General features: G+C 35.4%; 1 protein-coding gene across 13 annotated transcripts in view; it reads right to left on the minus strand.

Moving 5' to 3' along the window:
- Positions 1-22,543, minus strand: part of ERC1 (ELKS/RAB6-interacting/CAST family member 1) — a 523,992-nt gene that overhangs the window by 80,882 nt on the left and 420,567 nt on the right. For 9 of the 13 annotated variants that reach the window (XM_078450206.2, XM_078450210.2, XM_078450204.2 and 6 more), the window contains one exon: positions 9,564-9,662. In XM_078450206.2, the coding sequence (XP_078306332.1) occupies positions 9,564-9,662 (99 nt within the window). Of the gene's footprint in view, positions 1-8,008; positions 8,076-9,563; positions 9,663-22,543 lie in introns of all 13 variants that reach the window. The other 4 variants (XM_078450214.2, XM_078450213.2, XM_078450212.2 and 1 more) reach the window with 1 other exon arrangement.

Consider the following 22,543-nt stretch of genomic DNA (forward strand, 5'->3'; position numbering starts at 1 on the left):
CTTTCCTGTATGTTGGAAAAGTTTCATAATAAGATGTTGAAAAAAAAAAAAAAAGCAAAGATCCCATATAATTGAAGTTGGTAAAATTACTTAGTGTTTCAACTCACTTAAAAACTCAGCATGTAGCTGCTAGGTTGGCTACATAAAGTCTTGGTAGTAAGTATGGGTTGTGTACCTTTGTTAAAGTAAGCCCCAGTGTGAACATATTTAAAAACAATAAATTATGTAAATGATCCTTTTGGAGGAGCTTCCTATCCTAAGTAGTTCAACTCACGGAAGCCCCCAAACAGTACACATTCTTTAATATGCTAAGAGATCAACTACTAAAATCAATAGCTCTGTTCCCAAGTAGAGAACAAAAAGCTAAACAAAAGCTCAAAGGCAGTCCTTTTCCATTTCAAAACTTTAAGGTATTTATCTGGTAAAGAAGGGTGCCTCTCTGTCTTACTTATATAATATTTCAAATAATAGTGCATATTTTGAATACATTTTGCCAGATCACCATTAGTCGTTTTTCACTAAAAACGTTAAAAAAAATTTTTTTTTTTAACGTTTTATTTATTTTTGAGACAGAGAGAGACACAGCATGAACGGGGGAGGGGCAGAGAGAGAGGGAGACACAGAATCGGAAGCAAGCTCCAGGCTCTGAGCCATCAGCCCAGAGCCCGACGCGGGGCTCGAACTCGCGGACTGCGAGATCGTGACCTGAGCTGAAGTCGGACGCTTAACCAACTGAGCCACCCAGGCGCCCCTGAAACGTTGTTTAAATTGTGGCAAAAAACCCCCACAAAAAACAAAAACCTGTAGTAAAATACACATAACATAAAAATTTCCATTTAACCATTTTTAAGTGTACAGTTCAGCAGTGTTAAGTATATTCACACTGGTGTGCAACCAACCTCTATATTTTTCACCTTCCAAAACTGAAACTCTAAACCCATTAAACAACTTCCCACTTCCTTCACTGCTTCTGTCTAAAAAAAATTTTTTTTTACTTTGAACAAAATCTGATTAAAAACATAGCTTCCATTTTGATATGGAAAATTAATTGAAAAAAATGAGTTTCAATGCAGAAATTTATTTTACAGAAGACAAAATTTCCCCCCAAGAATAGGACTCTTCTTTAAACATGGAGATGACTAAATAAAATAACAGGATGTGAGTGCCAGGTTTAAAAAGACCTTATAATTTTGGAGTCTTTCTCTAATACATGTTAGCGATATTTAAAGCAAGCAAGGAATATTGTATCTACATAAAGAAATTTATCTAGGACTTATAATTTTTTAAGGAAAATGCATTTGTAGTCTACTAACTGTAAGATATATTATTATAAAGATTAAGGTAAACATCTAAGAAAGTAGTTACATCAGAGGGGTTAACTGATAAATTTTACCCGTTTTCCTTAAATGGAAGAAATTATATCAATTCTCTACAATCTCTTTCAGAGGACAGAAGCAGAGGGAATACTTCCTAACTCACTCTATGAGGCCAGCATTACCCTAATACCAAAACCAGGCAAAGACATCAGAAGAACAGAAAACTACAGACCAGTATCTCTCATTTACATAGATGCAAAAGACCTCAACAAAATATTTGCAACTGAATCCAACAATGCATAAAAAAAAATTATACACCAAGACCAAGTAAAATTTATCCCAGGTATGCAAGGCTGGTTCAACATTTGAAAATCAATTAGTGTAAGCCATCATGATCATCAACAGGCAAAAGAAGGAAAATCACATAATTGTATTAATAGATGTAGACAAAACACCTGACAAAATCCAACACCAATTCATGATAATAGCTCTCAGTAAACTGGGAATAGAGAGGGGAACTTCCTCAACTTGATAAAGAATGTCTACAAAAAATATATATAAAGCTAACATCATACATAATGGTGGGAAATTTGAGGCTTTCCCACTAAGATCAGGTATATACAAGGATGGTCCCTGCACCACTTCTTTCCAATATTGTACTAGAAGTTCTAGTTAATGCAATAAGACAAAAAAAAAAAAAAAAAAAAAAAAAAAAAAAAAAAAAAGGAAATAAAAGACACACAGATTGGGAAGGAAGAAATAAAACTGTCTCTACTCAGAGATGACATTATTGTCTAGTAGAAAATCCAAATGACTGAAGAACAATAACAAAAACTCCTGGAACTAATAAGCAATTAATTACTGTTAGGATGTCCTTGGAACCACAGTAGAGGGGACAGCCATCTTGCCAGCGCAACCCAACGAAAAGCCCCTAGTAGCTGCCAGAACGAATTGGAGGTCAACCAATCACCGAGCAACAGCACCACCTGATGCTAAAAAGGCCCACCCAGACCTAAACCCGGAACCGCTGCAGCTTAAAAACCCCACCACACTTGGGTGCGACTTCCCTGACTCCTCTCTCTCTCCCTGAGTCACGGAACCTCGCCCGAGACCTTAGTTCCCAAATAAAGCCTTTGACTGCTAAAATTTTCTAGCCTCTGACTCCTATCTTTACCCTGCCTTACGCCTGACCCTAACAATTACAATAATAAGGTTGTAGGGTATAAGGTTAATATAAAATCAATTGATTTCTGATATACCAACAGTGAACAAGTGGAATTTGAAATAAAAAACACAATGCCATTTACATAGCATCCCCCCAAATGAAATACTTAAGTATAAATCTAACAAAATATGTACAAGATCTATATGAAGAAAATTACAAAATTCTGATGAATGAAATCAATGAAAAAACTAAACATGGAGAGACAGTCCAGGTTCATGGATAGGAAGACCCAGTATTGTCAAGATGTCAGTTCTTTCCAACCTGATCTCTAGATTCAATGCAATCCCAATCAAAATCCCAGCAAGTTATTTTGTGGAAAACAGAAAACTGATTCTGAAGTTCATATGGAGTGCCAAAAGATACAGAATAGTCAACATAATTTTGAAGGAGAAAACAAAGTTGGAGATCTGACACTACCTGACTTCAAGCCTTACTATAAAGCTACAGTAATAAAGATAATATAATATCGACAAAAGAACCAGCAAATAAATCAGTGGGAAACAACAGAGAGCCCAGAAACAGACCCACATACTTAGAGTCACCTGATCTTTGGCAAAACAGTATAGGCAATAAAATGGAACACACAGAGTCTTTTCAAAAAATGATGCTAGAACTGGACATCCACATGCAAAAAGATCAGTCTAGGCACAAACCTTACACTCTTCAAAAAATCAGTTCAAAATGGATCATAGACCTAAATGTAAAACGCAAAGCTATAACATTCCTAGAAGATAATATAGGACAAAACCTAGGTGATCTTGGGTATGACAATGACTTTTTAGTCACGAAAGGCACAATCCATAAAAGAAATAATTGAAAAGTTCAACTTCATTAAAATAAAAAACTTCTGGGGGCACCTTTGGTAGCTTAGTCAGTTAAGTGTCTGACTTTGACTTAGGTCTTGATCTCGCAGTTCATGAGTTCGAGCCCCATGTCAGGCTCTGTGCTGACAGCTCAGAGCCTGAATCCTGTTTCAGATTCTATGTCTCCCTCTCTCTGCCCCTTCCCCTTCGCACTCTCTTTCTTTCAAAAATAAAAAATAAACATTAAAAAAAAATGGGGTGCCTGGGTGGCTCAGTCAGTTAAGCATCCAACTTTGGCTCAGGTCATGATCTCCCAGTTTGTGGATTCCAGCCCCGCATCGGGCTCTGTGCTGATAGCTGGAGCCTGGAGCCTGCTTTGGATTCTGTGTCTCCCTCTCTCTCTACCCCTCCCTCGCTCCTGTCACTCTCTCTCTCAAAAATAAACATTAAAAAAAATTAAACATTTGTATTAAAAGTTTGTCTTACCAGTGATATCTCTAAGAAAGAAAAGTTTCATAACATACTGGTCCAAAACATGTTTTGAGATGCTATAGTGCTGATCGAATAGTCAGGCAACTCTTTCAGATTTTAGTCAGTGGAATGGTCTTATTCCAAGACCAAATGGTAAGTCTCTTGACAAATACATCCTTTATTTGAGGGGGTCTGCTGCTAGTTTACATAAAGCGCTTCCACAGAATGAAGTATACAAAGAACACATGGCCATGGTATCTACTATGCTCCAGGTTCTTTCTAATGGCTATGAGTCACAGGTTCTAGGAGGAAAGTTTCTACCCGAAGGATGTTCAGTTTTCAACAGAAAATATTTCTCAATTATAGTCAACTCTTTTTTATTTAGAATGAAATTATGGGAGCCTGATTCTAGGGCTTAATTATGGCTTTCCTTTAAATTCTTAACATTTCTCTGTACAGGTCTTTTGTTTCTAGACACTTTTCCTATCTTCCTTTTCAAAACTTCCCTTTCTTGTACTGGTAATGCTGACATTAAAGCTAACAGCTAATTCTATGCTCTTGGTTTCAGTGTAAACTTTACTGTTTCTTCTCTGGATTTCATTAATTCAAAAGTTAATTAATTTAATATAAACTTACTGAGGGCCTACTATATACTAGGAATTTTCTAGATGATAGAAATACACATTTTTTTTTAACGCTTATTTATTATTGAGAGACAGAGAGAGACAGAGCATGAGCATGGGAGGGGCAGAGAGAGGGGGAGACACAGAATCTGAAGTGGGCTCCAGGCTCTGAGCTGTCAGCACAGAGCCAGATGCGGGGCTCAAACTCACAAACCGTGAGATCATGACCTGAGCTGAAGTCAGACACTTAACCAACTGACTGAGCCACCCAGGTGCCCAAGATGATAGAAATAGAAAAGTAAACATATTGAAGTCCCTGCGCCCATGGGGACTACTTTCTACTGTAAGGGAAAAACAAGAAAGAAGAAAACACAAATTAAAGGGATGGAAAATAGTGGGAACACATTTCACATGGATTTCCTATAGGCTGAGGGGAAAGAGAAGGGACTCTCATGCTTTCTTCTTAAATACATTTTTTAAAAAAATGTTTACTTACTTCTGAAGGAGAGAGAGACAGAGCATGAATGGGGTAGGGGTAGAGAGAGAGGGAGACACAGAATCCAAAACAGGCTCCAGGCTCTGAGCTGTCAGCACTGAGCCTGACACAGGGCTCAAACTCACGAACCACGAGATCATGACTTGAGCTGAAATTGGACACTTAACCGACTGAGCCATGCAGGTGCCCTGGGACTTTCATGCTTTCTAACTGGAGGTAACACTTGCTTTCTTCTGTGTGTCTGAGGAGGGTTTCTTGACAGCAAACTCTTTCAAAGAAAGTTTCAATGAATAAATCTCTTTTATAGAAAAATTCAAGGTGTTTTCTCGAGGGAAAAAAATTCCTCAGCATACAAGAGATTAAACTTTTGGTGACAGAAAGGGAGATATAATCATCAATATGTCTTAGATTATCTCTTTCACTGTCAGCTACTAGTTCCTCTTTCCATACCACAGAAATGCCTGGGGGCTTTAATGTCATATCTAAATCTTTTTTTTTTTTTTTTAATTTTTTTTAGCACCCTTAAAATATAAAATGAGGGCACTGGAATAGATATTAATAAAAATAGTAACTGACACTTACTGAATGCTGACTACTTCCTGGAGGTGGATTCAAGTTAATGATGACAGCAGCAACAACAAATATAATAATATAAGCAGAGTACATGGTGGAAGACACTGTTCAATTCATTTTACATACATTAACTTATTAATCTGTCCAACAACCCTACAAAGTAGTCCATTAATAAACCCATTTTCACAAAAAAACTGAGTTAATTTCCCCAGGCCACGAAGAAGGTGGAGGAGTCTAGATGCAAAGCAGTGCTGTCTAACTCCACAAAGTTTATGCCTTTCACAACTCATCTGCTTTTCACAACAACACCCATTTGAAAGATGAAGAAATTGAACTGCAGGGAGATTAAGTATCTTGTCCGAAGTCACAAGTTAAATACATGGTGGTGTTAAGATTTCACCAGAGACATTCTGCTCCAAAGCCTAGAGTCTTAACCATCATGTTCTGCCACTTCTTATGAAATTACCGAGACCCCTCTCAGCTCCGTACTTCTATGATTCTCTTCCTGAGTATTGATTATATCTAGTAAGACCTAGGTTTTGCTGTTGATATGTACTGTGTTTTACAAAAGGTTTGAGATGTAAAGTATTATTTATATTCTTAAGTTTTATAAGGTAAATCATCAATTTCAAAAGTTTAAAGTTTTGTTAGGAAAAACTTTTCTGCAAGAAAACAAGTGAGGAAAACTGGAGGTCAAGTCATTACATCTGCAGTCACTCACGCATTTCTTATGAAACCCTTATGATAATATGACATTTATAGCACATTTTAGAAAATTGGAAGTATTGTATCATAGGAACTCCACTTAAGACCAGCTAATTACAACTCCACTGTGTTAAACCAATGGTAGTTAATATTTTAGTGCAGTAAGCTGTACTTTTATTTGGAAAAAATAAACTTTTGGAATAAACTTATTTAGAAAAAGGAAACTTCTTTTGGAAAAAAAAATTACTAGCATTTCAACTCTCTGTAGGAGTTATTCTATTAGGGAAGTAGAGAAAATACAGTGGAGACTTTAGGAACAAGTGTACGTGAAGGTTTGTTCATTTTTCAGTCTCCTGGTGAAGTTACATATGGGCCTTCTTCCTGTACCACTAACTTGTTTCTTCTGATTGGCTAGAAAAAGGGTATACAATCAATACAATCCTATTCATATACATCAGGTACGTGCTTCCTGCTAAGGCATGCCAAGAGGCTCCTATGTTCTGCCAAAATAGACATGGCAGGTTCATTTAGAAGGAGGGGACTGGTAAACTATATTCAACTACTGTATGGCCCCCACATCCTTCACGATGACAAATAGCTACCCTTACAGGGGGTAGTGTAGATAAAGAGAATTAGCACACTAATTTTCTCAGCTTTAGCTTTGTCTGGCATGCAACACTCTAACTGAAAGAGGTTTTTGGCTGGTATACATTTCGCCTTTTACACCCTCAGGATAAAGTCATTTGGAAAGCTTCCCATCTTCACAGTATATGCCCCTTTCCACAACTTACCTCATCATCCTTCTTGGCTGTGTTTGCTAGTGAGAGGTTTACACATGTTCTCATCATTTTAAGAAGTATAACACTAAGACACAGAATTTTCAGGGAGAACTGACTCCAAAAGAGTGAGATCACCAATAAGCAAGGGCAGTGAATCCAGGGAGTGCAAGGCCACCAATATGTGTGAACTTATTAATTGTAATTATTTTTTTTTCTAAGAAAAGGATTTCCTTAGTCAAACCTCCAGGGCATCAGATCAAAGGGAGATACTGCCACAGCTGGACTGTATTTTCTAGCCAATTGGCCTGGAAAGGAGAATCTAGACAGTGTCCTGGCAACTGTTTAACACAGCAGCAATCCATAAAAGAGAGGGAAAGAATTCTTTAGACCAATTTTTTAAAAGGTCTTCCTTTACTTCTTTACTTCTTAAAGGACAGTTTGAGAGTAATGTCAAAGCCCTAGGGGATGTAGGCACTCTGTAAGAACCACTGACCCTGGGAATTCAGAGCATCCTTCTACAGATAGAAACAAAAAGTTTTAGTTCACAGCACAATTTTTTTAAAGACATATATTTATAATTAATTATCATAAAAAGTATATCCCAAACCTACTGGCAGAATTTTTGAACAATTTTCTACTTCCAGTTTGATGTAAGTCACTATGAACCTTACCAGGACACTGCTGAATCACACTAGATAAGGTAGTTTATTAATAAAATCACAAAAGGAGAAATTTATTTATATGCCCTGGAAGTTCTCCCAAAAATGTACATAAAGAAATTATAAAGGTGACTATTAACACACAAGAAAAAAAAGCCACAAAACCCAACCCCACTATGTCAGAAGCATAGCAATACACACAGGAGTCATGTGAAAATGAGAACACAGAAAGCACACCAAACAATTTCATGAATTACAAAGAAACAAGATGTGAGAATGATTGTGTAAAAAAAAAAAAAAAAAAATGAAAGCAAACAAACAGAAAACATTTCTATAGTTAAGGAAAGGTGTTTCTCACCGTTCTGAACAAAATGGCTGAACTAAGAGCATCTGATTGGCTATGCCCATATACCCTCCTCCTCATCCTAGGGGAGAGAGTTGACAAAGGGAACAATGTCCCAGAGCAGCATGGGAATGAAAAAGAGTTGGTTAGTATTTAAAACAAAGACATAAGCATAATGTAGTAGAAGAAAATGGTCTCTAAATTCTTGACTCTTCTTATATTAGATTCTAATTCCCTAAATTCCCTAACATACTCAAATTAGTAATTAGTTTGTTGTTACACTTCTACTCTTCCTACCTTTCCAGGATACTGTCTCCATTTCAGAGCAAGATCTGGGCAACATTATCAGGTTGAAGGCTTTTCTTTATTTTTGCCTTTTCTTCAAACTTTCCCCATTTCTGTTTGCCTCCCACTACTCCCAGGCATCCAATTCTTGTATTTATACATTATCAAAACCTATTTCAAGGAAAGAATCTAATACTCATCTTATATGCACTGGCATAAATTTAATTCTGGGTATCAAGAACAGGCAGAGAAAGCAAAAGTATTTCTTGGCAAAGAAAGACTGCTGACCTCAGACAGACAGTTCTCCATTCTGCCTACATTAAGATTGGTATTGTTTTCCCTCTAAAACATAAGGCTTGCCTAAACTGGTTTAGTAAATGTCATCAAACTATGACTCTGCCTTCTGTATCTTACAAAAAAATCGCAATTTGGATATTATTGCTGCTTTCATCTGCAATATTTCTTCTTCTAAGACAATGCCATGGCTATCATTCAGTGGGGATGTTTAGTGGGGGAGTTTCCCTTGACTTTTTAGTCATATGGATGTAATTACTTAACTATTATTATTATTTTTTTCCTTCAGCTATACATTTTAAGATTGAGTGTGATGGAGATGTTGAAATCTGATTTTTGGCAATGGGATATGAGGTAATCTGTTCACCACTCTCTCCCATCCATCATTTTCAAGATCTTGGGAGAGTTCAGTTCTTCCAAAAGACTGGAGTTGAATATGGCTCCCTTTAGACTCATCAATGCCCCTTTTGCATTGATGAGAAGCTGAAGGCAATAATTTTCCTTAAGAATGACAAATACTGGAGGGATCAACCAAGGAAATGAGAGAGAAGAAATTTTCACTCTTTATAATGGGTGATGATCAGATATTTTAAAATTTGCAATTAAACAATAGTTATCTCTAAACAGAGTTGTGCCTTATTGAACTCAAAAGAGTTTTTTTTTATAAGGCATTGTTTTAATAAGAAAAGTAGGACATTTACAAATTAGTATATATCTGTGAGATTAATCTTTTTTCTCAACCCAATTCAATGATTTTTTATAGTCCTCAAACTTTCAAGTATCTCCTCTTAAAATATTCAGAATCATCCACCACCACCTTCCTATAGAAAAACTGAATCTGTGTTTAAAAACATGAGTGAAGGAGATATCAGAAACTGATGATTTAATTTTATTTTTCTAACTTATATTCTGGAATTTGTAACATGCTGGTATAAAATACAAGGAAATAAAAGCACATTTGTTTCTATAAAACATTCAAGAGCAGTCTTACCTGGTCTGGGGAGGGCTTGTGATTGGTTTGATTGGAACGGGAGGACATGAAGCGGTCATCCTCATAGTTGTCCGCCATTAGCTTCATTCTATTTTGTGTCTAAGAAGAAATGGTTCATGAAGTTAAAATGAGATAAAAATTTCTATGATACACTGAAAAGTAACAAGTACCTTAAGAATGTCATAAGAAACAGGGGTGCCTGGGTTGCTTAGTCGGTTAACCATCTGACTTTGGCTCAGGTCATGATCTCGCGGTTCGTTAGTTCGAGCCCTGCCATCAGGCTCTGTGCGGACAGCTCAGAGCCTTGAGTCTGCTTCGGATTCTGTGTCACCCTCTCTCTCTGCTCCTCCCCTAACTGTGATCTCTCTCTTTCTCAAAAATAAATAAGCACTAAAAAAATTAAAAAAAAAAAAAAAAAAAAGAATGTCATAAGAAACAATAAAATTAATTCTGTCTGAAATAAAATGAACATCAGATTTCTGAAGATATCAGGGAAAATTTAGGCACTGCACTGAACTGAATTGTGCACCCCTCCTCTGTCTCCATTCATGTTGGAGTCCTAACCCTCAATGTAAGTATATCTGGCTAGAGTCTTTAGGAGGTAATTAAGGTTAAATAAGGCTATCAGGGTGGGGTCCTAATCTGATAGGACTGTGGTCTTTTAAGAAGAGGAAGAGATCATTCTCATTCTCACTTTCATTCACCACCCCCCCACCCCCACTATAGGAGAAAACATTATGAAGTTGGCTTCTGCAAGCCAGGAAGAGAACTCTCACCAGGAACTGAATCAGCTGGCACCTTGATCTTGGACTTCTCAGTCTCCAGCATTGTGAGAAAATAAATTTCTGCAGTTTAAGCCATCCAGTTTATGGTATTTTGTTATGGCAGCCCAAGCAAACTATGACAGGCACCAAAATTAGTATAGAGATTTTGGAGGGAAAGAGTAATCTTCCCAAATTAAGCCCTCTATGCAGTGCTTGCTTTATTTTTTATTTAAAAAAATCTTTTTAATGTTTATTTATTTTCAAGAGAGAGACAGAGAGACAGCATGAGTGGGGGAGGGGCAGAGAGAGAGGGAGACACAGAATCCAAAGCAGGCTCCAGGCTCTGAGCTGTCAGCACAGGGCCCAACATGGGGCTCGAACACACGGACCATGAGATCATGACCTGAGCTGAAGTCGGATGCTTAACTGACTGAGCCACCCAGGTGCCCCAGTGCTTGCTTTATTTTTAAAAATAAAGACTGGAATGGTGTGCCTGGCTGGCTTAGTCAGTACAGCATGCAACTCTTGATTTCAGATTCATGAATTCATTGCCCCACATGGGAGTAAGGTCCACTTAAAAAAAAAAAAAAAAAAAAGGTTTAAAAAAGTAAAATACAATAAAGACTGGATTATATTATATCTAGGATAGGACTCTGTAACTCTTTTTTCACTTCATGATATGTATGACCCATATTTCCATGTTACTATAAAAACTACTCATTTTTTAAACAACTATTCAATTTGGGGGTATGTTATATTATATACAGACCATAAACATTAGGGGGAATAGTTCTGTAAGTGAAATGACATACCTACAAAATCTAAGAGAATCAACCGAAAAACTGTTACAACTTATAATAAAGTTCAGTGAGATGATTAGACAGAAGCTACATATATAAAATTCAATAGCTTTTCTTTACACCATCAATAAGCATTCAGTTTTTCAAAATAAATCACATCTCCCGACCAGAGAGTTCTATAGGGCCTCAGCTCTGGTGGAGCTGGTGTCAGGTTTTATTTCACAACCAGACCAGAGTATACCTGGCTAAAACTTGCCACAATCAGGCCAGGGACCAAACACTGCTCACAGCAGGCAAGGAGGAACCTCCGCAGATGACTGGCCTGAAGGACAGATCAGCCAAAACACAAAAGCAGAGTGCATGCAGCACATACCAGAGACATTTCTTGAAGTGCTAGGCCGGGGCACTACATGACTCCTTCCTAAGGACAATAGTTTGAGAAGCAGGAGACATAACTGGATTTTCTAACACAGAGAAGAAGGCAGAGACTTAGACAAAATGCCATGATGGAGAAATTCATCCCAAATGAAAGAGGAAGATAAGGTCACGGCCAGAGATCTAAGCAAAACAGATGTAAGTAACAGGCCTGATGGAGAATTTAAAGTAACAATCATTAAGGATACGCACTGGGCTTGAGAAAAGAATAGATGACATCAGTGAGACCCTTATCACCAGTATAAAAGAGTTAAGAAAGAATCAATCATAGATGAAGAATGTCATAAATGAGATTGGAAACAGGCGTGATGCAATGAACAGCAGGCTGGAAGAAGCAGAAGAATGAATTAGTGACCTAGAAAAAATAATGGAAAATAAAGAAGCTGAACAAAAGAGAGAAAGAAGAATTATAAAACACAGGAACAAACTTAGGGAACTCAGTGACTCCTTCAAACATGGTAACATCCATCTTATAAGAGTCCCAAAAGAAGAGACAGAAAAGGGGGCAGAAAATTTATTTCAAGAAATGATAGCAGGAAACTTCCCTCATCTGGGGGAAGGAAACAGACATCCAGATCCAGAAGGAATAGAGAACTCCCATCAAAATCAACAAAGCAGGCCAACACCAAGACATATTGTAATTAAATTTGTAAAATATAGTGGTAAAGAAAAAAGTCTTAAAAGCAGCAAAAGAAGTCCCTAACTTACAAAGGAAAACTCAAAGCCTAGCTGGACATTTCTCCACAGAAACATGGCAAGCCAGAAGAGACTGGCATGATATATTCAAAGTGCTGGATGGGAAAAATCTGTAGTCAGGAACACTCTATCCAGCAAAGCTATCATTTAGAAGAGGAGAGATAAAGAGTTTCTCAGACAAACAAAAACTAAAGGAGTTAGTGACCACTAAATCAGCCCTGCAAGAAATATTAAAGGGGATTCGTTGAGTGTAAAGGACAGCCCAAAAGTGACAAAGACAAGGAAGGATCTGAGAAAATCTCCAGAAATAATGACAAAACAAGTAATAAAATGGCAATAAATACATATCTACTTATAATTACCTTGAATGTAAATGGACTAAACGCTCCAATCAAAAGACATAGGGGGTCAGAATGGTTAAAAAAACAAGACCCATCTATTTGCTGCCTATAAGAAGACTCATTTTAGACCTAAAGACACCTGCAGATTGAAAGTGAGGGGGTAGAGAAACATGTCCCATGCAAATGGATGTCAAAAGAAAGCTGGTGTAGCAATTCTTATATTGGGCAAACTAGATTTTTTTGTTCTGTATTGTTTTTATCCTGCTTTGGTATCACGGTGATGCTGGCCTCATAGAGTGATTTTGAATGTGTTTCCTCTATTCCATTTTTTGTAAGATTTTGATAAAGATTATTATTTTTTTTTTTTTTTTGTGATACAGAGTGAGAGAGACCTGAGTTGAAATCAAGAGTTGAATGCTTGACTGAGCCACCCAGATTGTCATTATTTTTTAATTTTTTACTTATTTTTAAGTTTATTCATTTTTTTTTTTTTTGAGAGGGGGGGAGGAGGAGGCAGAGAGAGAGGGAGAGAGAGAGAATCCCAAGCAGGCTCTGCACTGTCAGCACAGAGCCAAACTCAGGGCTCAAACTCATGAACCGTGAGATTATGACCTGAGCTGAAACCACGAGTCGGATGCCTAACTAACTGAGTCAACCCAGGCACCACTGTCATTATTTTTTTTAATGTTTAAAAAAAATTTTTTAAGTTTATTTATTTATTTGGGGGGGGGAGAGAGAGAGAGAGAGAGAGAGAAAGGGAGAGGGAGAATCTCAAACAGGCTCTGTATTGTCAGTGATGAGACCCATCAGGGCTTGAATTTGCAATCTGTGAGATCATGACATGAGCTGAAATCAAGAGTCAGACACTTAACCAACTGAGCCACACAGTAGCCCCAGTTTTTAAAAAAATTTTAAAGGTTTGGTAGAATCCACCAATGAAGCCACATAGTCTTGCACTTTTCTGTGCTGGGAGATTTTTGATTTCCTAATTCAACTTTCATTCTTTCATGTTATTGGTCTAAGAAGATTTCTTATTTTTTTTGGAGTCAAGATTAATGATTCATTCTCGGTAACATGTGTGTTTTTAGGAATTATGTTTTTTTCCTAAGTTATCTGATTTGTTATTATTGTTTACAGTAATCTGTTATCACACTATGTATTTCTGTGGTTATCTGTTGTATTATTTTCTCTTCCATTTCTCATTTTGGTTTTTGAGACTTCTCTTTTTTTCGCTTAACTAATGAAGTTAAAGCATTGCCAATTTTATTATTTTTTTTAAACTGGTCATTACTTTCAATGTTACGTTATTGTTTATTCTGGTCTCTATTTTATCTATTTCTGATTTTTTCTTTGTTATTTCCTTCCTCTACTAAATTTCAGCTAAGTTTCTTCTTTGTCTAGTCCTTGTGGTATAATGTTAGTTGTTTATCTGAACTTAAAAAAATTTTTTTTAAATTTTTTTAACGTTTTATTTTTTGAGAAACAGAGTATGAGCAGGGGAGGGGCAGAGAGAGAGACACACACACACAGAATACAAAGCAGTCTCCAGCTGAGCTGTCAGCACAGAGCCTGACACGGGTCTCAAACCCATGAACGTGAGATCATGACCTGAGCCAAAGTTGGATGCTTATCCAACTGAGCCACCCAGGTACCCCAATGAACTTTTAAAAATAGAAATAACAACATAAAAATCAGGTTCTTTGAAATTAATAATAGATAAATGTTCAGCAAAACATGTCAAGAATAAAAGACATAGACCCATAATAGAAGGAACCAAATTGGAGGTATAACTATAGACAGAAATTTTAAAAACCATCAAATACTGTACGTATGCCAATACATTTGCATACTTAGGTAAAGGGGATACTTTTCTTAAAAAATAACTTACCAAAAATGATGCAAGAAGAAATATTAAATATTAATAAATCAACAGTACATGAACTCTCTCATTTCACTATGTAGGTAATGCAAACATCTTGCATAATGGTTAAAGTTTTGAAGTGAAAGCATTAAATTGAAGGACAAAAAAGAACTTTTACTACTGCTCCAATTCAACATTATTTTTTTAATAAAAAAGTTTTTTTTTAATGTTTGCTTATTTAGAGAGAAAAAAGAGAGAGAGAGAGAGAGAGAGAGAGAGCAAGCAAGCAGGGAAGGGGCAGACAGAGCTGGAGACACAGAATCCAAAACAGGCTCCAGGCTCTGAGCTGTCAGCACAGAACCCAATGAGGGGGTCAAACTCACAAGCGATGGGATCATGACCTGAGCTGAAGTTGGATGCTTAACCGACTGAGCCACCCAGGTGCCCCATCCTATTCAACATTATAATGAAAGTCCTAGCCAGGGCAATAAGGAAATCAAATGAAATCAAAGATATAGAAATTGAAAAGGAAAAGATAAAACTTTCAATATTTGCATTATCTCACTGCCTAAAATATCCATGAGATCTACAAATTATGAGACAGATGACTGTTAAATAGAAGTATTAACCAAGTAAATACGTAATATGAAAAAAGAAAACATAGCAATAGCTAGTAAAATATGAAGAAATTAGGAAAGTACGTATTTTTCTAAACAAAAATGATCTGTGAATGAAATCATAAAATAGTAATTAAGAGCACCAAAGAATAACATCAAATGGAAAGACAGAACATGTTTTACAAGTCATGATACCCTTCACATAAAGCTTAAAAGCATATGAAATAATGGTATCAGCTGCTCTGGAGTATGTACATATACAGTACAAGTGTACAGAAAAGGAGATATTAGTGGTGTGGAAGGTGGGAAAGGGTAAAGGACTGATGTATGTGATCAGGAATGGGTGACAGTTATCTCTAGCAGTTTCACATATGTTTCTTAATCTGTGTGGTGAGTATATGGATGGATATTACTATTTTCTGTACTGTCACAGTCCTATTTATTTTATGTATCTTATTGTTCTCTAAGCTATTTTTTTATTACATATGTTTTATAGTTTAAAAATATTCATGGAACAATGTGGTCCTTCTACAGGGTTTAAAAATTACAAGCAAAAAATGTGAGTTATAAAATTTTTAAAAGTCAGTAGGCTGACACATTCATTATATTAAATTTATTCCTGCAGTGAAGAGGGAGAAAAGAGAGAGAGAGAGACAAACCAAGAAATAAACTCGTAACTATAGAGAACAAATTGATGGTTACCAGAGGGGAGATGCGGTGAAATAGGTGATGGGTGAAATAGGTGATGGGGATTAAAGAGTCACTTATGATAAAAACAAAAGAACTGAAAGCAAAAAAAAAAAAATATTATTCTAAAATCTAATTTTAAGTGGCTGCATAGTATTCAGTTGAATGGACACTGAGTCTCATATAGTTGGGCATTTAGGTTCTCCACATTTTTACCTAACAATACATGCACATTAGTAAGTCGTTTCCTCTCTCCAGTATATAATGTCAGCAAAGAAAATACTTAACCAAATTTCTCTTTTTTGAGATGACTTAGGGCGACCTTGAAATATGTAGGGTAATTTTTCTTATGTCATGTGGTATTTCATGACAAATGGAAAGTTTTCTACAAAGTAGCTCTTGGGAGACAGGAGAGAGGAAAGGGCAAAGAGGTGTACCCGGAAAGTGAGCAAAACACTTGCTCACTTTTGGTTAAGAATGTGGTTAAGAAACTTTTTCATGTTGACTTTAGTAGTAATGCGCACTGAAAATAAACTTGGCTAGTTATTTTCTTAGAATACAACACAATCTTTAATATGTGATACCCAGTTTAAGTTTAAAACCAACTTAAAAGAAGTGCTAATAAAGAACATACAAATCCACTTTGAAGGCAGAATGTATTTCATATATTTCTTAGGAATGAATATGAAATCCTCCCAAAGGAATTGATCACCAAAGATTACTTATTAAATACATGTAAAGTGAATGAAGACATAGTCTTATGACATAGTCATAAGAACTTATTCTCCATTTCTGTAAGACATAAAGATAATCAAAGTCTAGTGTTTCTATGTCTAGTATTCAGAAATTTGATTTTTAAGTTTGCTTCCTGCATAGTCATGAGGTTGAGCTCTAAAATACTGACAGCTCACAGAACATTAGAAATTATACAGATTGTATAAATGATTCTGTGCTCCTAAGGAGCTCTTGTTCTATGCTCCTCTAAAGATAAGACCAACAAGCAAAAGGAAGAAGTCCTTTATGTTTTACTGACATGAAAGATATTTTATATCCAGATATTTTCCCTCTTAAACCATGCCATGTGCATGTGCAGATAGTTAAATTCCTCTGGTCCTAATGACATACAGAATAAGATTGTCTGAAGAAAAGAAGAGAGAGAAAAAGAAAGGAAGAAACTTACTAAAATAAAGTTCTGTAGTTGTAAATGCATATCCATGAATATAGGCATACATACTCACTCAGAGGAAAAGGAGTTCATTATTTATTCTGTAATCTTTTCTTTTAATATTAAGATGCCAGTGCTCAAACAAGGTATTAGAGAAACTGTATTTCACAGAAAAATACTTAGTTAAGGTAAGAAATGGTGTATGTTAGTTATCTGAACACAGATAGTAAAAGAAAAGGTTTGAATTCTAATCAGTTATCTAGTTCACTAATCTTTGCTTTTCAGTTTGTGATAATATTATTAGCCTACCTAAATAAGTTTTAGAAATAATAATAGTTGGAAATATTTTGATATATTTTAGAAAACATACTGTGAATAAATTTTACCCTTACTAATTTGGGTTATTTCCAATTACAATTATTAAGAAAATATTAAAATTACTTCTGCATATATTTGTTGAGCCTTGGAAATAATTTTATCATAGTGAACTGTAATTAAACTTTAGTTATATTGATATCTGATACACAAAATGAAAAAAGCATAACTCCTAACAATTTCAGTTGGGTGTGTCAAATTCAGTGCTGGTTATACATTTAACAAAATCTCAACAGATTACCTTCGAGCTTTGTTTTAAACTTTGTTTCATGAAAAAATATAGATTAGTCATTATTATTTTTTTTAAATTTTATTATTTTTTTAGTAATCTCTACACCCAACGTGGGGCTCAAACTTAAAACCTCAAGATCAAGAGTTGTATGCTCTAGCAACTGAGCTGGCCAGGTGCCCCAGTCATTAAGTTTTCTTGAGTTGTGCTATATATTTGTCTTTTTATACACAAATGACTGAACATTATCTTTGTAGTTGGGAAAATTTCTTTTCCACTGGTTGAACAGCTTTTGAAAGAACAATGTGAGGCAATGTAATAGGAAGGGGATGGCAATAAGATTAGAAGAAACATGTGCTGAATTTAGCCCAACAGCTGTCATAGTCAGATTACCTTTACATCCTATTTTATTTTCTCAACTGGCAATTAAGTTCTATAACAGTGAAGTGTATTTTCCACTGATTCCGTTTTGACTCTTAAATAAATCGGTTTGGTAGTTTAATTTTGGTCCTGATTACTATTTTTAGTTTACTGATGAAATCTTGAAGCTTATTATTCGGCAAGCACTTTCTATTATACACCAAGAAAAATGAAACCATAAAGAATCTCAGCTACAGAAACCCAAACTGACCAATTCTCCCCATCACTGCCTTGTTATTTTAAATAACTTAATTATTATTCTTTTGAATATTTTTGTACATTTATGTGATACAAGAATTTACAACCATAAAATTATGTCTACCTCCTACTCCCGACAGTTCCTCTTCAAGGGGCTACCACAGTTACTAGCTCTTTGTGTATACTGCAAAGATTTCACGACATTCCATGGCTATGTAACTGCACAGCCACGTGCACACACACACACACACACATACACACACTTGCCTACACTGACCCAAACTAATGTCTAAAATGAGGCTGTTCAAAAACAAAGTACGACTGAAATTTTATTCCCGATCACTACCTTACTTTCTAGCACATATTTCCTCATCCTTTAAGAAGCCTAAAGTAGCCCTATTCCAGTTTTAATATCATCATGATCATTTCTGCCAGCTATATTTATTCTCAAAGATATGGTCACTCTACATTCTGGAAAGCAATCAGAATGTTTAAGGGGAATATTAGCTAGATCCAGTGAGAATCACCATAATACCTAAAGAAAAAAAGAGCATGTAGGCAGTTGTTTTTTATTCTAGGAATCAACAAAGGCCAGGATTTGGGAACATTTACCACAGAGTTTTATCTATGGCTAAGGCTATCTGGGTGGCTGAGTATAAGTTAAAATTTTCTAGACATAGAAGGCCAGGAAAAAAGAGAAGTGACACTAAATTTCTTCACATGTAATCGGAAAAAAAAGCACTTTAACATCTAAAGGAACCAGAAGCAGCAGAACAGCAGAGAAACTCCAAAGCCAGCAGAAGAAGAGAAATAATAAATATTAGAGCAGAAATAAACAATATAGAATCCAAAAAACCCAGCAGAACAGATCACTGAATCTAAGAGTTGGTTTTTTGAAAGAATAAAAAAAATTGATAAACTCATATGTGTAATTTGAGAAACTTAAGAGAAGACCATGGGGGAAGGGAAAGGGGAAAAACAGTTTCAAACAAAGAGGGAGGCAAACCATAAGAGACTCTTAAATACAGAGAACAAACTGAGGGTTGATGGCGGTGGTGGGGGGCACTGAGGAGCGCACTTGTTGGGATGTGCATTAGGTGTTGTACGTAAGTGATGAATCATGGGAATTTACTCCTGAAGCCAAGAACACACTGTATACACTGTATGTGTATATTATATTAGAAATTATATTTAAAAAAACCACTTTAGATCATGTGAATCAGAAATCCTTAAAGTAATAGGTTTTGAGGAAATTTTATGTTTTCTTTTTACAAAATCGTGGTTCACGTGTGGGAAAGTAAGGAATAAAACTGACTCAAAATATAAGTTATTTACAAATTGTACACTCAAGTGTATGTACACGGAAGTATATTTAAATAAACCCAGGGGATATGAAAGTATTCAGATTCTTACTGGAAACTATTCATACTGAGAGCAACTGACATTAAGGCCAAAGCTTGCAATACCACCTTTTCTTCCTATTCTGTGAGAATTCAGTATGAAAGGCTTTCTCTGTACCTATGTGATTGTACAAACTTTTATATGCGGGTAAATTGTTAAAACTGGTATATGATGATTCTTGGTGTCCTCTCCATTCTCCCAAGTTACTTCTTAAATTACAGAGAAGTACTTTAAAATGATCTTATATATTTATGATTCAAATAATTCACTTACAATTTGATAAACTCAAGTATCTTAAAAACTTTGATTTCTAGGGGCAACTGGCTGGCTCAGTCGGTAGAGCATGTGACTCTTGATCTTGGGGTTGTAAGCTTGAGCCCTACTCTGGGTGTAGAGATTACTTAAAAATAAAATCTAAAAAAAAAAAAAGCAACTTTGATTTCTAGAAATAAGAAGCCGCAGGTATACAGATACTAAGAAGGAATGGATACCGATTAAGGACCATTGAGAAGAAATTAGACACTGAATGAAGTAATGATACTAGACAGCAAAACTTGTCTGCTACTAGAAGTAACATTTACTAAGACACATAAATATATGACTGGGGCTGGGGGAAGGGTAGTGATGAAAATTACAATTCCAAAAACACTGGATTATCTAAAATATAAGCGCTACAATTTAGCCTATTACTTGATGTCTAAACCCAAAACACACCTATGTTTTCCTAAATAGAAAAGGAGTTCTGCCTGTCTTACTTCAAGAATAAATGTTAGCTTTAACGTCCGCTTCCAGAAGATGGAGCAGATATACTTTTCCCTAAACCTTGTAAGAAATACAGAAGTACAACTAAAAACTGTCTATAAGCTATGTATATATACATATAAAACTATACCCAAAACAAACCCAAACCCACACAAACATAAAAATGGTGGAGAAAAGGTAGTAGATTGATTAGGGAGACTGGGACCCAAAGAATGATACAAATGGTAAGTTCCTTGGATTTCCTTTTTGTTCATATATCTAGACTTGGAGCTAGAGAAACCAGCAACCTGGAAATACCAACTGTTAACAAACAGCAAAAGCCTCTGTTCTCTAGCAACAGATCTAGAAAGGAAAGGGGCATGGTAGCAAAACAAAAATTTTAGACAATAATCACTTGATTCCAAAGACCACAGAAAAATACTATGGCCCTATTGTTACAACTGGGTTCATCTAATCACCCAAAACTCATGTTTGACATTAGTTTCATTTTAGAAGTACAGTAAAACCTTGGATTGTGAGTAACTTGTTCTGAGAGTGTTCGCAAGACAAGCAAACATTTCTAATAAATTTTAACTTGATAAACTAGTGATATCTTGCAATATGAATAGTATGTGATGCCAAATATCACATGATCACACCTGAGCCAATGTTATTCTTTTTCTCTCCCTCTCTCCCTCCCTTTCTCTCTTTTTCTTGCTGCGGGATTGTGGGTGAGCATCAATGCAAAGTCACATTTCCGTGAAATCCTCAAAAGGAGGCAAAAGCAATTGGATCCAACCTATCATTGGATAGGTTCCTTGTTAAAGCTGCACATAAAAAGATTTCATTCAGCCAATAGATAGCAGTGATTCCATTAGTGACAGTGAAAGTCATCCTACACAGTAACCCTCCTCTCTCTTGTCTCCCTCACATGAACCATGAAGGTTTTCAAAGGTAAGTGCAGGTTAATTTACTTTTCTTTATATTTTGTCTTTTATTATTTTGTATTATAGTATTGTAATAATTTTTATATGAATATTTTTGGGTTGTGGAATGAATCATCCATTATTTCTTATGGGGAAATTTGCTTTGATATACAAGTGCTTTGGATTACAAGCATGTTTCTGGAATGAATTATGCTCGCAAACCAAGGATTTACTGTAATTAAATGTCCTCTACACCTTTCCAGAAGAATTGACAATACCTCTGGGCTTCCTAAGCATGTTGAGGTAGGTATGTTGAATTTTCTTTTCTGTTTTAGGTTAAAAAAAATTCCTTCTTTGTCCCACATGTAGCTCCTTCCCATTTAGATTTATGACAATAAATACTAATTTTATCAACTCAGTAATTTATCAATACATTAATATTTACTTTTATAACTTAAAAATTACTTTACTAATTTTTAAAGTTGTTGACTTATTAATCAATGTTAATGGACATTTGGTGTTTACTATATAATTGATTTTTTAAAACCTATTAATTTATGTTATTGGGGATTACACTGTTTTAGAAATATGCAGAAATTTACTGGCTGAAGATCAGTTCTAATTATTTATTTATTTATTTTTTGACGGATGAGCCATTTTTATTCTATCGGGTCTTTTTTTTTTTTTTTTTTTTTTTTTGATGGACGAGCCTTTAAGATCAGTTCTAATTATATCAAGAGATAAGATCATCACCAAACACGCTGACTTATCTCTGTTAAAATGTTTTTTAATAAGCCATTTACTATTCATAATATAGAATTTTTATTATGATTAGAAGGAAATAATTTACCAAAAAAAAAAAACAAAAAAACAAACTTCTACTGGTATTTTGAAGTTCAACTATCTAAATATATCAAAGAATTAAATGGCACTTAAAATGAATAGGTTAACTGGCCCAAGAGTATAAACAAAAGGACATTTCATAGTTTTGCTAAGGAATCAAATGCAGAAATATTGAAAACTTAAGACGCTTTAAGAGAAACAAAGAAAATAACCTGCAACTGATAGGATTTGGACTGAATTATTTTCTTTAAGGAATTTCTTTGGCCTACATTTATTTTACCTCTTTGAAATATTAAGTGTACCATTTATACCCCCATCCTCCTTGGGACATATTAAATTCATAATGTCAAAATAGTGAAATGACTATGGGGTACATAATATCACAACTGCCTGTGATATATTATGCCGTAAATGTTTGAGGCATTTTTAAGACACACAACATGGAAAAAAGGTCTTAAAAGCCCTGAAATCTCATTAAAAA

The sequence above is a fragment of the Panthera onca genome, chromosome B4 (assembly GCF_046562875.1).
Source record: "Panthera onca isolate mPanOnc1 chromosome B4, mPanOnc1 haplotype 2, whole genome shotgun sequence".
NCBI lineage: Eukaryota > Metazoa > Chordata > Mammalia > Carnivora > Felidae > Panthera > Panthera onca.